The sequence below is a fragment of the Melospiza georgiana genome, chromosome 7, assembly GCF_028018845.1.
Source record: "Melospiza georgiana isolate bMelGeo1 chromosome 7, bMelGeo1.pri, whole genome shotgun sequence".
NCBI classification, from domain to species: Eukaryota; Metazoa; Chordata; class Aves; order Passeriformes; family Passerellidae; genus Melospiza; species Melospiza georgiana.
The window spans coordinates 25,199,936-25,215,111 of NC_080436.1; the positions used below are offsets into that span (position 1 = coordinate 25,199,936).

Sequence of the window (15,176 nt, forward strand, 5' to 3'; positions counted from 1 at the left end):
AGACAGGCCTGCTCTTCCCATGCCCCGGCAGAACCCCTCCCTGCAGACAGGGACACAGCCACAGCTCTGCAAGAACATACTTTACTTCAAACACAAGGCAACATCGGTGCCAGGAGCAATGGCAGGGTGGGCACTCCCTCTGCCTCCCTCCAGCACAGCACCGGGGTCCGGCCCGCAGCTCTGCTCCGGGCAGCAGCAACCTTCCTGGGGCACAGAGCTGCAGGACAGCGGCTCCATCCCCAGGAGGGGTCCCACAACATCCTCTTCTGCCACCCCCAGGGAAGGCAGCAGTTGGCAAGGGACCCATGTTTAGCAGCAGATCACATGTCCACAGCTCAAGGGCACAGACCAAGGCCCAGGCAGCAACATCCAGGGCACAGAACACTCCAAATCCAACACACCTCCGGCAGCTCTCCCCCAGGGCATCAATCCCCTGTGCAACAGGTCTGCAGAGCAGCAGGGATTAGGGCAGCTGCTTTTCCCCTGGCTCAGCCTCAGGATGTGTCATCACTGGAAGGGGATGGGCTCAGATCTGTGTGGTGTCCTGCCCTGCTGGTGCTGGCTGCAGCCCCTCCAGCTGGTGGATGATTTCATTTATGCTGGGTCTCTCCTGGGGATTCACTGTCATCATAGAGAAGAGCAGGCGTTGCAAGGCAGCCGAGTATCTGCAAGAAAGAGCAGGGGGAGGACCCATGTGGTGCACAGGACAGGGGGCCACCCAGGAACGGGGTCACCCTCCCCAGCCCCTCACCTGGTCGTGGAGGGCAACGTGAGGGGGTTCTGAACCGCCAGAGCCACACTGTCACCCTTCTGGAAGATGGCATCATAGGGGCCCTCTCCAAACATCATGCAGTACAGCACACAGCCTAAGGACTGGAGCGAGGTGGTGTCAGTGCAGCGCTGCAGCAGTGGGATGGGGGAGGCCAGAGGGCTGGATCCTTACCCAGATATCCGTACGCTCGTCTATCACACACTGGCTCGGCACTGTGAAGAGCTCGGGGGCACGGTAAGAGATGGTGCAGCGCTGGGCAGCCCAGTCCTGCAAAGGGGAGGATGGGGATGAAGGGACTGGAGCAGGGACAGGCTCATGGGGTGACGTCCCAGGGCACCCACCTGCACAGCCATGGCCTCCCGAGAGCTGTTGACTTCGATGCGAGCTTGGTTCATGGAGCCCAGGTCCATCAGCACAGGCTGGTCATCCTCATCCAGCAGCACATTGGTGGGCTTGAGGTCCCTGTGGGGATGGACATCACTGAGTGCCCACCGGGGCCCCTGCCAGTCCCCCCAGCCAGTGCTGCCACCCCTCACCTGTGTGCATAGCCCTTGCTGTGGATGGCCTGCAGCCCACGGCAGATCCCATGGAGGATGAGGAGGATCCGCTGCTCTGGCATGAAGCTGCCTTTCTCTCGCAGTGCTTCCACCTCTCTCCAGAGGGTTCCGCCCTGGCAAACACAAGCAGCTGGTCACCACCGCTGCTTCAGGGGTGGTGGGGCAGCCAGGAAAGCCCTCCTCACCTGCACATAGGGCAGGAGAAGCCAGGCTTCGTGCTTGGTGCCCTTCTCCACCATGCAGTGGGCCACCAGGCGCAGGATGTTGGGGTGGTCGAAGAGGCCGTGCATCTCCACCTCGTGCAGGGCGGCCTGGCGGTCCTCCTTGTCGTGACACAGGATGCGCTTCAGGGCGTAGAACCGCCCGTCCCGCAGCCCCTCCACCAGGTCCACATAGCTGAAACCCCTGCAAGGAGTCAAGAACAGCGTGGGTTGGGGGCTGTGACATCCATGCTGGGGCCCTGTGCCCAGTCTCATCTACAAGCACCCAGGGGAGGGGGACAAAGGGCAGCATGAATTCCCCAGGTGTGCACATCTCCCCATCTTGCAGGCACCTGTGAGGAACCCAAAGCATCCCCTCTCTGTTTGAAAAACCCCACTGGCTCAAACATCCCTACTCCCACGGCTCCAAACACCCACTTCTAAGAATGACCAACCCCTCCCTGTCACTCAGCAGGAGAATAATTTGTCATGCATAAGCACCCCAGTGCTGAAGCATCATCCTTCACCAAGCCCAAGTACTACCCCAAGCCCCAAGGTGACCTGAGCTCAGGCATCTCCCCACCCTGCCCGAGCATCCCGTGCCTGAGTATCACCCCATGCCCAAGCAGGTCCTCATGCACAATCACCTCCCATGCCTGAGCATCGCCCCAATGCCAAATCACCTCCCATGCACAAGCGCGCCCAAGCATCCCCCCCCACGCCCGAGCACGCCCTCGGCCCCCCCTTGCCCGAGCATCCCTCCCGGAGCTCGGGGACCCCCGCCCGAGCCCCCCGCGCCCCAGCCGGCCGCGCACCCCTCTGCCAGGCGGTGGAGCAGGAGGTACCGCGCTCCCCCCAGGCTGACGGTGCCCCGGGAGCAGACGCACAGCGTCTGCCCCATCGCCCGGCCGCGTCATCGCCCGGGGCCGCCGCGCGTCACCGCCCGTCACCGCCGCGTCACCCGGCGGGCGGGGCCGCACCGCCTCCGCCCCGACGGCCCGGGCTGCCGGCCCTCCGCCTTGCGGCGGGCTCGTCCTGTCCTGCAGCACCGCCCGGCACCCCTGTCACTAGCTCTGTCACCAGCTCTAGCCCTCGGCCTGGGGACGGTTCCCTTCCCCTCACCCGGCAGCAGCAGCCCTCAGTTTCCATCACCACCGCTCTGATGGAACAAGCGGACTGAGTTCAATGGAAGGCTTCTGCCTGCTGGTGACGCTTTTACAAGGCTCCTTGTCCCCTCACTTTGCTTGTCACTCCGCACCCCACTGGGCACCAGCGGTGTGCCCGCCGGCCGGAGCTGCATTCCCTGCTGGGGTGGGCTTAGCGGGGCTGGCCAGACCTGGAGGGTCGGAGCCGCCCATCCCTTTCCCGTGGTCCCGCCCCAGCTGTTCCAGCTGCCCGCACTTGGGACCGGGAGAAGGAAGCGCTGGCCGAGATCCTTCCTGGGTCATGTGATGGTGGAGCCACGTCCAACCTCGTCCCCATCGCGGGCCCGCTGAGCCCCCGGCGAGGATGGCACTGCCGGCCCTGGGCCTGCTGCTGGCAGCGGGGCTCCTGCACACGCAGGTCAGCGAACAGGGTGGAGAGTCTGGGCGAAGCGCACGGGACTGTGCTGTGAGGGAGCGGGTGGGCCGCCTCCCGAATTGCCGTCCCGATCGTCTCCCTGCTCGTCATGCTGTAGCTCCCTCCTGCAGCTGCCCATGTCCTGCCACAGTATCCCAGCTTGCATTCCCAGCTCCTTCCCTGCCTTCGCAGCACCCACCCCAGCAGCACCGTCCCCACAAATGCCACCAGCCCAGCCGGGGCGTTTGATTAGCGGGACGCTCAGCTCCTCCCTCCTGCTCTCGCAGCACAGTTTGGCACCCACTTCGGGAGAGGGCACCTCCAAGAACCAGCCCCGTCAGTGCCTGTCCCGGGAAGCACAGGAGGGGCGGCTGGGCTCGGGGAGGTTCTGCAAGCCTCCAGCTCTTCCCTTTTCCTGCAGGCCTCCCCTTCAGCACGCTCCTTCCAGCTGGATTACGAGCACAACTGCTTCCTCAAGGACGGTGCCCCTTTCCGCTACATCTCGGGCAGCATCCACTATGCCCGCGTCCCGCGCCCTGCCTGGAGGGACCGGCTGCTCAAGATGTACATGAGCGGGCTCAGCGCTGTGCAGGTGTAAGCCATGGCCACAGCCCTGATAGTGCACCCCCCATAGCCACCATGGCCTTTCTGGGGTCACTAGGAACAGAGACAAGGGTGTTGTCTGACCACAGGGAGCAAGCACCAACATTTGCATTTGGCTGTGAACCCCCAGACCACCCCTGCCAGACACAAGCATGAATGTGGGCTAGTTCCAATCCAGCCCAAGTTGCCATACTCAGCTCAGGCTGCAGGGCAGCTCCCAGAAGCAGAGGGACCAGCTGGTGGGATGGTTCCCTGTCATGCTGGGGTGTCCTTAGCTCCTGCATGCTGATCTCTCCTCTCCAGCTATGTCCCCTGGAACTACCATGAGACACTGCCAGGAGTTTATGACTTCACTGGGAACCGGGATGTGGAAGCCTTCCTGGACCTGACAGCTGAGCTGGGACTTCTGGTGATCCTGCGGCCAGGGCCCTACATCTGTGCAGAGTGGGAGATGGTGAGCCCTGGCCCCAGCCTGGCACAGAGGGGTGACAGGAGGGGTCTGGAAAGGGCACAGCAGGGTTGGCCCTTCTGGCTGTCATGCTGACTCCAGTGCCATGCCCGCTGTGCCCAGCCTGCTGCCCCGAAGGCCACAGGCCGTGCTGGTGCCAAGCATTAGCATTGCACTGGCTGAGTTCAGCAGTGTGCAGGGCCAGGCTGCTGAGCAGTTTCTCTGCCTCCCTCTCTGCTGTGTGTGTTTCTCCAGGGTGGCTTGCCTGCCTGGCTGCTGTGGAAACCAGACATCACCCTGCGTACTTGCAACCCTGGTGAGGCTCAGCACAGGGCTCTGGCCACGCTGTCCTTACAGCCTGATGGCAGTCTTGGCATTGTCTCCACACACCTACCAGCTCTGCCTCTGTGGTCTTTCCCATCATCTTCTCCATCCTCTGAGAACCCCATAGCTTGTGCTCCATCTCCATTTCCCTATCTCACTTAACCCTGCCCCATCTGCAGTGTCTTCCTCCTGCCAGGCTTGGCTGCAGGTGGATGCTGCAGCCAGCCCCTGCCCTGCCTCTGTCCCTCCAGCCTACCTGGCAGCTGTGGACTCCTGGCTCCATGTTTTGCTGCCCAAGATCAAGCCACGCCTGTACCACCAGGGAGGGAACATCATCAGTGTGCAGGTAAGGTGCTGTGAGGCCCAGCCCCGTGCCCTGCTCTGGGTTGTCTTTGGATGTGCCCCAAAAAGCCACCGGTATCCCCTACACAATGACCTTACCCAGCAAAGCTCAGATAAATCCCTCACAACTTCTGGACCTAGATTTAAATCCAAGGGCTGGGAATCTGAGGTACCACAGATATGGTTTGAGGGACACTGACAGAGCTGGAGCTCATGGTGGGACTGGAAGGTTATGCTCAGGACCCCCTTGGGGGTTGTCAGGACATCTGATGATGTCCAGAGGAAAGAGGGGAGGTTGGTGCTCATCCTACTGGGCAGGGGGACCTGTCTGCAGCTCTGCCACATGCATACTGCATGCCAGTCCCTGCCCTGCTCACAGGTGGAAAATGAATATGGGAGCTACTACGCCTGTGACCATGGATACCTGCGGCACCTGCTGGGCTCCTTCCGGGCACTGCTGGGCAGTGAGGTGCTGCTCTTCACCACCGACAGCACGGGAGCGCAGGAGCTGCGCTGCGGCACCCTGCAGGGGCTCTACGCCACCGTCGACTTTGGGCCAGGTATCCTGGGGGGAGGAGGAGAGGGAGGATGGGGGTCCCTCCTCTGTCCTGCTCAAACCCCCCCGTCTGCACCTCCACAGGATCCAATGTGACGGAGGCATTTGGTGCCCAGCGCCGCGTGGAACCGAGGGGGCCCCTGGTGAGCTTGGCATGGGTGATGTGGGGGGAATGACCCTCGACGGCTTTGGGGAGGCAGGGGCGCCAGGCAGTGAGGCAGGGAGGGGCGCTGGCCCAGGCTGCAGGTGACAGTGTCTTTGTCCCCCAGGTAAACTCTGAGTACTACACAGGTTGGCTGGACTACTGGGGTGAGGCACATGCCAGCACCAGCGCAGCGTGGGTGGCCCGGGGGCTGGAGGACATGCTGCAGCTGGGAGCCAGCATCAACATGCAAGTAGTCAGCTGGCAGAGGGCACAGCCACCAGGGCAGTGGGCATCACCTCTTGCCTTCATGCCACTGGGATCAGGCCAGCAGGGACTGTGGGTGCTGAGGGGAAGGGGCAGTGCCTGGTAAGCCCCTGCTGGGTCTGTGGGGTTGCTGACCAGGCCTGGTGAGCCCCTGCTGGGTCTGTGGGGTTGCTGACCAGGCCTGGTGAGCCCCTGCTGGGTCTGTGGGGTTGCTGACCAGGCCTGGTGAGCCCCTGCTGGGTCTGTGGGGTTGCTGACCAGGCTCTCTGGGTGTATCACAGGTACATGTTCCATGGAGGGACAAATTTTGCCTACTGGAGCGGTGAGTAGAGCCTTGCTCTGGGGAGGGAGGGGCACACTGCAGGGCTGGGGGCTTTCATTGGCCATCCCTGAGAAACCTGCTTCAGGCTCTTGTTCTGTCCCATGGGGCAGGTTGACACATAGTCAAAGGCCCTTGAACCCAAGCTTGTCTTCTCCTGGGGACTCCTTTCGTGCCTACGCAGGAGCTTACAGTTCTGGGCCATGCCTCCTCACATTGCACTGCAGCCAGAGCCCCTTCCTTGGCCAGGTGCTGACTACAAGGGCCAGTACAAACCAGTGACCACCAGCTATGACTATGACGCCCCCCTGTCGGAGGCAGGAGACCCCACTGAGAAGCTGTTTGCCATTCGCACGGTCATCAGCAAGGTAACAAACCTGGCAGGAGTAAGGGGACAGTTCTGGGCACTGCTGCCTGTGTAGCAGCAGGGCAGGGGACAGCTCCCTGCTTGCCATGGGGCAGCTGACAGTCTGCTGTTCAGTTCCAGCCCCTGCCAGCGGGCCCGATGCCACCTGCCACCCCCAAGTATGCCTATGGCTGGGTGGCCCTGCGCAAGGTGAGTGCCCATCCTGACGGCCGTACTGCCCCAGCATGGCACTGCTCACCTGCCCAGCACCCATCCCTCTCTCTGCAGTATGCTGACCTCCTGGATGTCTTCGATGTGCTGTGCCCCTCTGGGCCCATCCAGAGCCAGTTCCCTCTCACCTTTGAGGCCCTGAAGCAGGTGAGAGGCTGGGTGTAGTGGTAGACACTTGAGATGCTCTTGTCTGCCTGGCCCTGGCTCTGGGGCAGAGGATCAGAACTCACTTCCAGCTCCATTTCCCTTCCTGTGCCACTGCACTGTGTCCTGCAGGTCCATGGCTTTGTGGTGTACCACACACAGCTGCCCTGGGATGTCCCAGACCCAGCCACGCTGGGTGCTCCTCCCCACAGCATCTGTGACCGTGGCTATGTGATGCTGCAGAAGGTGAGGCTATGGGAGCACACCAGTCTCTGGGACAGTGCTCCAGAGGGCTCTGTCAGTGGGCACAGGTCTTGGGGACAGCCAGGGTGACAAAAGCCATACTGAGCCTTTGCAGGGTGGCTCTTGGGCCCAAATTTGCCTCCTTTGGGGGCAGAGAGCAGCCCTGGCTCTGGCAGCAGGGTGCTGTGTGCCTGCTGGCAGTGTTGGGGGTGGTGTGATCCAAACATGGGCCAGCAGCAGTGGCTTTGTGGCTTTAGGAGTACCAGGGAACGCTGGAGCGGGACGGGCAGACCACACTGCATGTAACGGGCAGGGCAGGGGACAGCCTGGACATCCTCGTGGAGAACATGGGCAGGATCAGCTTCGGGGCCAACACCAGTGACTTCAAGGTAAGGGGAGAGCGCCCTGAGGCTCCAGAGGGGATGGCCTGGCAACCCATGTGACCAAACACCCTCTCTACTGCCACCTGAGACAGAGTCCAGCCTTGGTGGGGCTAATCCCAGTCCTGCTCCCTGGTTCATCTCAAACCTGCCAGGACAGGCCTCAGAGACCAGCACCCCTCTCCCCTTAGGCTGCTACAGCTGCCAGAGCCCTTTGCTCCTTAGAGGGGATCCCATCCCACCTTCACTGCTGCCAGGGCTGCCCCGAGTGTCCTGGCAGATACTGCTGCTTCATTTCCCCTCCTGTTCCATCTCAGGGCTTGCTGGGAAACCTCTCACTGAACTCCAGGCCTCTCAGCAACTGGCTGATCTATCCCCTGGCGATAGACACCGCAGTCCAACAGGGCTGGCCCCACACTGCTCTGCCAAAATCAAGCAGTAGGGGCCGAGTGGGGCCAGCCTTCTACACTGGGACCTTTGAGACACCTGGCATTGCCTGGGACACCTTTGTGAAGTTCCCAGGTTGGAGCAAGGTAAGGCAGTGCATGACTGGGAAAGGGGTAAGAGTGGACCAGGACCCAGCTCAGTCCCATCTCCATCATCTTCCAGGGACTGCTGTGGATAAATGGCTTCAACCTGGGCCGGTACTGGAGCTGTCGTGGGCCCCAGCAGACCCTGTTTGTGCCTGGCTCTGTGCTGCACGCTGACCACCCCAACAACATCACAGTGCTGGAGCTGGAAGGGGCACCTCCCTCGCCCCTCCTGCGCTTCCTTGACCGACCCCTTTACAACAGGACACTTGGCTGCAGCACCACGGCCACGGAGTAAACACTGCTGGGCACTGGCCTTGCCTCTCACTGGGGCTGGGGAGATGGCAGGGGGCTGATGAAGCACAGGGGCTAAGGGAAGTGGCACAGGTCCTGGCACAGACCTTAGGGGACAGGCAGGGCCTGTGATAATGACTAAGGGACCCAGGACTGAGTTTGATTTGCATGTCAATGCCACACTCATCCCAAATAGTTCCAGTGACCATGCTGATTCCCCCATGGCCAGGGGGTCAAGGCACCTCTTTATTGACAATGTAGGCAGAGGAAGTAGCTGCTAACATGATGGCTGAGATGCTGACGGCAGCCAGGAGAGGCAGAAGCACAGCCTTGGTGGTGTCCACAGGCATGCTTGGAGGTAGCTCAGGGCTGCAGGGTCTGTATGTGTCAGGATCTGTCCTTACACCTACAGATAGCAACCTGTGAGGTAGCCATGAGAAAAGCTGGCAGCAGGACCCCTGGCTGAAGCCAGGCCACCAAACAGTCCCAGCCCCTCACACTAGCTCATGGAGACCTCTCAGTTATTAACTGTGCCAGATTCACCACCCAGAGTGATATTCATGCCCAGGGAGTGACATGGCCAGCTCAGTACCTCTGACCATCGCTGCTGCACAGGCTCTCCCTTGCTGCACAGCCAGTGCTCAGCCACGTCCCCACCACAGTGGTCCTTGGCAGGTGGCAGCAGCCTCCAGTGTTAGGTGTGGCCAGCCTGGGCCCGGCGGTGCGTTTGCAGGCAGGCCGTGGAGCAGAAGGAGAAGTCGAGGTAGTGGAAGGGGATCCGTCCCAACAGGGACTCTCCACACTGCCAGCAACGGCTGCAGGAAAGAGCAGAGCTGGCCCTGAGCAGAGGGGACACTTGCAAAAGAGTTAGTAGAGGAAAGGGTTCCCTGCCTGGACTGTGACACAAACACCAGCAGCCTGAGGGAGCTGGAGCTCCTCTGGTCCCAAAGGGCTGATGTGCTCGCCCAGTGGCCTGGCCAGGACATGCTCGCTGGGGAACATGGTCTGTCAGAGCGTGATGTGAGGTACTTTGAGGCAGAATGAACATTCAGAGGCTTGGCCCTATAAAGGTTGTAAAGCCCCTGCCCAGGTAAGCATAAGGAATGCTGGCTGCCAACAAACCTGGTGGGGTGGCAGAGGAAAGTAGCCAGGGACACAGGAGTGGCTGGGGCGTTGGCTTGCTGCAGATCTGGCTGCAAGTGGACCAAGTCATCCTTAGCAAAATATTTCAGGGGAGCAGGGCAAGAGAGGGAGGAAACTTTTACACAAGCACTACTGGGAATTGGGTGGTCAGGAATAGCTTTGGACTGGAAATGAGAACTGGAGCAAGAAAGGCAGGAAACAGCTGTACTGACATGGGAGGATTTGTCTTCAGACCATGCTGCTGGGATGGTTACCTGATGTTATGAGGAGTCGTGCTGGCGTCCTGCAGCTGTGCAGCCAACCTCCTCTCAGCAGCCAGTGCCCTCTGGGGAGCAGAGACAGCTCAGCCCTGCAGCCCTGGGAGCTGCTGTGCCCAGAGCCCACCACATCAGCACTGCCCTCTCTGGGCTGGATCCCCTTCCCAATCCTCACCTTCTCCCTGTCAGACAGGGCTGCAAACCACTGCTTCCTTTCCTGCTCCTGCTCCTGGCGCTGCTGCTCCTTCCGCTGTGCTTGCTCCCGTTGCTTCCGCTGGGCTTTCTGTGCCCGCTTCTTCTCCAGCTTCTTGGCCTCCATCTCCTGTGTCAGGGGCCCTGGCACCTGAGGGCAGGCAGCATCTCCCACTGAGCTGGGGCAATGCACGAGTGGGAAGGGAGAGCTTTGCTCTGGGGCTCCCCTGTGGGTGAGGGCAGCGGGCAGCACCCACCTTGGCACGGCTGTAGTCGTACTTGTCGGGATGGGCCACCATGAACTTGCGGAAGGCATTGCGGGTCTGTCTGTCAGCAGAGCTGCAGTATGGGGTCCTCTCCTGCCTGTCCCTGTGAGACAAGGGAGACCATCTCGCTCACACTGCCATCCTACTGTCTGCATCCTGCTGGGCTGGGAGCCCAGAGACCCCCAAGAGATGAGCGGTGTGTACCGCAGGCCACAGTATCACAGCCAAGGAGGGGGAAGTTCCTTATTCCTGTACAAGAATCCTCCAAGTCCTCCAAGTCTTTCTTAACCTCTCAAAGCCCCTGCATGGGGCTTTTGTCTCATCCTGGCCTTTGAAACAGGCCACCAATAAACCTGGGTGCACTTTGAGGCACTGCCCACCTGCTACCATGCCAGACCAGGCAGGCAGAGAGAAGGGTGGTTCAGCTCCTAGCCCTCCCATCCCTCCCATAAAAACCCCGATGTCCCGGGTCACAGAGACCAATACTGGCTGTCCCAGGACAAGAGTGGCACCAGTTTATTGTGGCTGAGACAGGAGTGAGTCAGTGGACTCCCACAGCTGAGGTTGTGAACCACTGGGTGCCCTGCAGCCATACCTGAGGGCAGGGTCCGCTCCTGCCTCCAGCAGCAGACACACAGCCTCAGCCCTGCCAGCCTGAGCTGCTACGTGAAGCAGGGTGCAGCCCTGCTCGTCCACGGGCTGGTTCAGCAGGGAGCGGGCCATATCCAGAGTCTGCCCATCCTCACTGTGCTCTGGCAGGCCCCCATTCTCTGGCACTCCCAGGAGGTGCCGCAGTGTCTGCACATCCCCTGTCTTGCAGGCAGTGAACAGAGCATCACAGAGCTGGGTCTGAGGGTCTCCTGTGAGGAAAGAACAGGAGGGGAGTCCCATGGGCATACTGGGCAGAGCAGCACTTTGGTGCCATGTGCTATGGTATTGCTAGGCACTGTTGTCAGCAACCAAGCCTCCTCCTAAAGCAAGACCCACTCCAATCCCCCCAGCACACCTGGCTTAACCAGGTGCTGCCTGCCGCCCTTGGCTCCAAACACACAGCTCACTCGAAGGCAAGTGACTGCACTAAAGACTTCCCAGACCCAGCTGTTCTGGGTATCTGCATGACAATGTGCTCTTCACCCCACTGAAAAGCCAGCAGTAAATGGGGCGGGCATCCAGCCAGCACAGCTCCAAACATCACTTACCTCCATTGCTCCAGGGAAGCAGCCCAGCCTCAGCCTCCCCCTGCAGCTCTGTCACATCCTCCAAGCCAGGCTGCCCATCGGTCTCTTTAGCACAAGGCCCTGCACAGGCAACATGTGAGGAAGAGGGTCAGAGTCAGTCTGCATCCCAGCCATGCCTTCCTACACTGCCTCTGCCAGTTCTTCCCCTCACCTTTCTCCACCTTCTTGTCCCTCTTCTTCCTCCTCTTGCGGTTTCGCTTGGGCATCACTTCAAACTCCCGGAGGTGCAAGGTCCCCAGTGTCTCTTCCACAGTCTCCAGTTCCCCTGCAGGGCTTTCTTCCTCCTCCTCCTCTGGGGCTGAGGGGGGTGATAAGACTGGGGCTAAGGCTCCACACTCAGAATTAATCACTCAGGGCTCTAAGCCAAGAACACCCAGTCTTTCTCCTGTCCAGCCACACTCCGAAGCTGCAAATCTGGCCCATGCCATAACATCAGACCCCTCCTGCTTGCTCAGAGTCACGTCTCCCTCCATGGTTCAACTCACCAGTTGCGTCCTCCTGCGGGGGATCCACCTCTGCCTTCTGCTGCCTCTTCTGCCAGACCTTCCTGGGGGACCCAGTGATCTCCTCCAGTGGCGTGTCCTTCCCTGGGCAGCAAGGGTGCTCCCGTCATTGCCTGGGGACAGGGAGCACCCCGTGTCTCCAGGGTCTGAGGGCTGAAGAGCTAGCACCTCCACCCCACAGGGTGGTGTCCCCTAATGCACGAGGGACCACGTCACCCCACCTGCCGTGACCCACAGGTATGAGGGCTGGCCCAACTCACCGTATACCTGCAGGCTGGCCAGCGCGGCGTGGACTCGCAGCACCTCCCGCAGGGTGGCCCTGCGGGTGCTGAGGGGGATGTGGCAGATGCGAGGGTCCCCTCGGGTGAGGGGAGGGTTCCTGCCTCCAAAGAGCAGCGCACGGTTGTGATGAGGGGCCCGGAGGAAGATGCGCTGAGCTTCACTCAGGTGCTGTGCCCAGGCTGCCAGGAGGTCCTGAATATCCTGGGGAGAAAGGAGCTTTATGGGATGCTGAGCACACTGTATGGGGCAAACATAGCTCTGGAGCAGGGATAAATCCAGAAGACAGTAGCCTCAGTCAGGCCCTGCCCTTTTTCCAGAGCCCACCGCCCCACCATGCCCTCCAGCAGCAGCGTGGCAGAGGCAGCAGGAGCACTCCCTGCCAAGTGCACCCTCACCTTGAGCAGAGCAGCCTCGTTGTAGCGGCGCAGGGAGGCCCCAGCGGATCTGGGGGCTGAGCCCGGGGTCTGGGCGTCCCGAAGGCTCTGCGCTGTGCCCCGCCGCGCTCGCACCGTGTACCGGTGGAAGGTCTTGTGCTCCTGCACCTGCAGGCTGTGGAGAGGGGCAGGCGTGAGCCACAGAGCTTAGTGTGCGTGGCATTAACATGCAAGAGCAGCTCCAGCTGCCTGTGCCCAGAGGGACAGTCCCGCTGTGCCCCGTACTCACCCCCGGAACACTGCTCCTGCGAAGTGCCCACCACCCATCATCAGCACAACCCAGCACGTGCTTGCACTGAGGCTCTGCAGTGATGCTGTCAGCTCCAGCGGCTCCTCAATGTCACCCTGATACACAGACACCCTTGCTAGTACCCATGGCATTACCTCCTTACCTCCTGCTGTCCCCAGGACAGAGACCAGCCTCTGTGCTAGCACCAGAAGCAGGTTTCTGGAAGCACTCCAGAGCCAAATAACAGCCACCAACAAGTCTGGGGCTCTGACCTGGCACCAGAGTCCACCCTTCCTACCACAGCAGGTAGAGATGTCAGAAAGACACCTACATCCAAGTGTCACCACCCTATCTGGACTGCCTCTCCCAAACAGCTGGGCTGTGACTTGCCTTCCCAGTGAGCAGCACACAGCGGTAGGTGGAGATGAGCTGGCCCTTGGCATTGCGGAGCAGCACTTTGTGGGAGCGGGGAATCTGGGGGCTCTGGCCAGTGTCACTGACAGAGGGCAGCAACTCTGACTCGCTGCTCACATCAGAGCTATCCGAGTCAGATCCTGAGATGCTGGACACATCACCTGTGAGGAAAAGAAAGATGCAGTGAAATAAAACAAAGATTATCGAACAGCCTCCCCAAAACTCTCTAGGTGACTTCAAGCACACTTGCAGAGTGTCCACAACCCCAGAAATGTTCTGTCAAATAACCCTATATATCACAAACAGGCTGTGACCTGGGGATATAGGAGTGTGGAGCTCTGGATCCCCAGACATGGTTAGGCAGGGGCTCAGTTAAAACATCCCCTTCTGCCTATAACAAATCCTAACGGCTCAGGAGTAGTGCTGGACCCTGAGAAGACCCCACAGGGACATAATAAAGGAACCCTGCACTAGCAGAAGGCTTCATCCCTGTACAGAGGAACCCCAGTGTTGTTGCTGACAGCCCCTGGGTTCCAATGCAGACAATCCAGCTTCTCACCTGTGCGGGTTTTCTCCTCAAACACTTCCTCAGGCAGTGTCCGGCGCCCCAGGAGTCGCTGCTTCAGGTTGAAGCGGTGCCAGTCAAGACGGTAGTGCTCAGTCTGTGGAGCAAAAAGCATGAGCTGGCAGCATCCTGGTGGTCCATGAAAGCCATCACCACCAAAGGGCATGAGGTGACAGACCCCAAGGACTAAACTGATGGTGGGCTCCTTCAGCAGTCCTGACTGGAAAGTCACACTATATTAAGGAGTTACCCATGAAACAATTAACCTGGACAAGTACAGGCCTGTGCTGCACTTTTCCTTTATTTCTAGTAAATGATACCTTTAACTGATAACATACAAGGTTTGAGTGCCAGATTCCAATAGGTCGCGAGCAGTGGGCAAACAGCCAGCACTTGGCTGCACCATGCTGGGGCTGAGCTTCCACAGCAGGATCCCACCAGTCATGCCAGCCCCAGTCCCACCTCACACTGCTCAGCCCGGCTCACCTGCTCCTCCCGGCTCCCAAACACCTGCCCGCAGGTCAAGCAGCACATTCTCTCTGGCACCTCGGTGACACCATGGGGCTTCTCCTCACAGCTGGCTGCTGCAGGTTTCTCTGGAAAAACGAGGGAGGGCTGTGCACAAGCAGCCCCGCAAGGAGTGGAGAGTCCTCTGTCCCTCCTCAGCCAACCCAAAGAAACATATGGTAGAAGGAGCTTCGGGGACCTTGGGGTGTCACCGGAAGAAAACCCATTTACCCGCCCACCCACCCACGCAGCAGGTAGCTCCCATGGCCAAGCTCAGGGGTGATCACCCAAGCTGAGTTGGGGACAGAACACAAATCTGTGGCGGACACGAGCTTAGTGAGATAACCTCCCTCCCGCCGTTCCCGGGGAGCCCCACGCACCGTGGCTCGCAGGAGCCGGCGGGGCAGCACCCGCATCCGCAGCAGCTCCGGTGACCAGGCTCAGCCCGCGCAGCAGTTCAGGGTCCTGGGCGGCCTCAAACACCGACCAGCTCTCCGGCATGGCTACTGCTTTCAGGCACGGGACAGCGTCTGAGGAACGGGCCCGTCGGGAACCACCCGCCAGCGACCGCCCCGACACCGGCCCCACCGCTCTGCCCCGGTCCGAGTTCTGTGTTCGGGATAATCCCGCACCGCGCCCGGGGTCCGTGCGCGATCCCCCTTCCCCGAGCCGCCGCAGCCCTGTCACCGCCGCATCCCCGTACCCCCGTCACTCCCGGGGCCGGTCCCCCGTGCCCGCCCCGCCGCTCACGCGCGGCCACCGCCGCCGGGCCCGGAAGCGCCCCTCGTCACATCCCGCGCGCCCATTGGCCTCCCGCGTCCCACCCCCCGCTCGCCATTGGGCGCCGTGCCCGCCAGTCGCGGGCGGGGCCGAGCGGGCCGCGCCGGG

General features: G+C 60.9%; 2 protein-coding genes across 3 annotated transcripts; one reads left to right on the forward strand and one right to left on the reverse strand.

Moving 5' to 3' along the window:
* Positions 1-65: 65 nt before the first annotated feature.
* Positions 66-14,894, reverse strand: STK16 (serine/threonine kinase 16). Of its 2 annotated transcripts, XM_058027521.1 has the most exons (20): positions 14,669-14,894; positions 14,268-14,377; positions 13,776-13,878; positions 13,193-13,377; positions 12,803-12,918; positions 12,535-12,688; positions 12,118-12,340; positions 11,840-11,941; positions 11,506-11,652; positions 11,316-11,414; positions 10,712-10,976; positions 10,108-10,219; positions 9,834-10,001; positions 9,656-9,726; positions 1,515-1,734; positions 1,309-1,442; positions 1,114-1,234; positions 944-1,039; positions 752-873; positions 66-665 (listed from the first exon to the last, which is right to left on the reverse strand). In XM_058027521.1, the coding sequence occupies exons 1-20, from the start codon at positions 14,787-14,789 to the stop codon at positions 527-529; spliced, it is 2,808 nt and encodes a 935-aa protein (XP_057883504.1). In that variant the 5' UTR covers positions 14,790-14,894; the 3' UTR covers positions 66-526. The 2 variants fall into 2 exon arrangements, with proteins under 2 accessions (XP_057883504.1, XP_057883503.1); XM_058027520.1 differs by lacking the exons at positions 9,656-9,726; positions 9,834-10,001; positions 10,108-10,219; ... (9 more) ...; positions 14,268-14,377; positions 14,669-14,894 and adding an exon at positions 2,345-2,446.
* Positions 2,549-8,278, forward strand: GLB1L (galactosidase beta 1 like). Its single transcript, XM_058027519.1, has 16 exons — positions 2,549-3,092; positions 3,511-3,683; positions 3,996-4,146; positions 4,396-4,456; positions 4,716-4,810; positions 5,186-5,366; positions 5,447-5,505; positions 5,632-5,753; positions 6,053-6,093; positions 6,340-6,458; positions 6,572-6,646; positions 6,725-6,814; positions 6,944-7,057; positions 7,312-7,443; positions 7,752-7,967; positions 8,044-8,278. The coding sequence occupies exons 1-16, from the start codon at positions 3,039-3,041 to the stop codon at positions 8,260-8,262; spliced, it is 1,902 nt and encodes a 633-aa protein (XP_057883502.1). The 5' UTR covers positions 2,549-3,038; the 3' UTR covers positions 8,263-8,278.
* Positions 14,895-15,176: the final 282 nt, after the last annotated feature.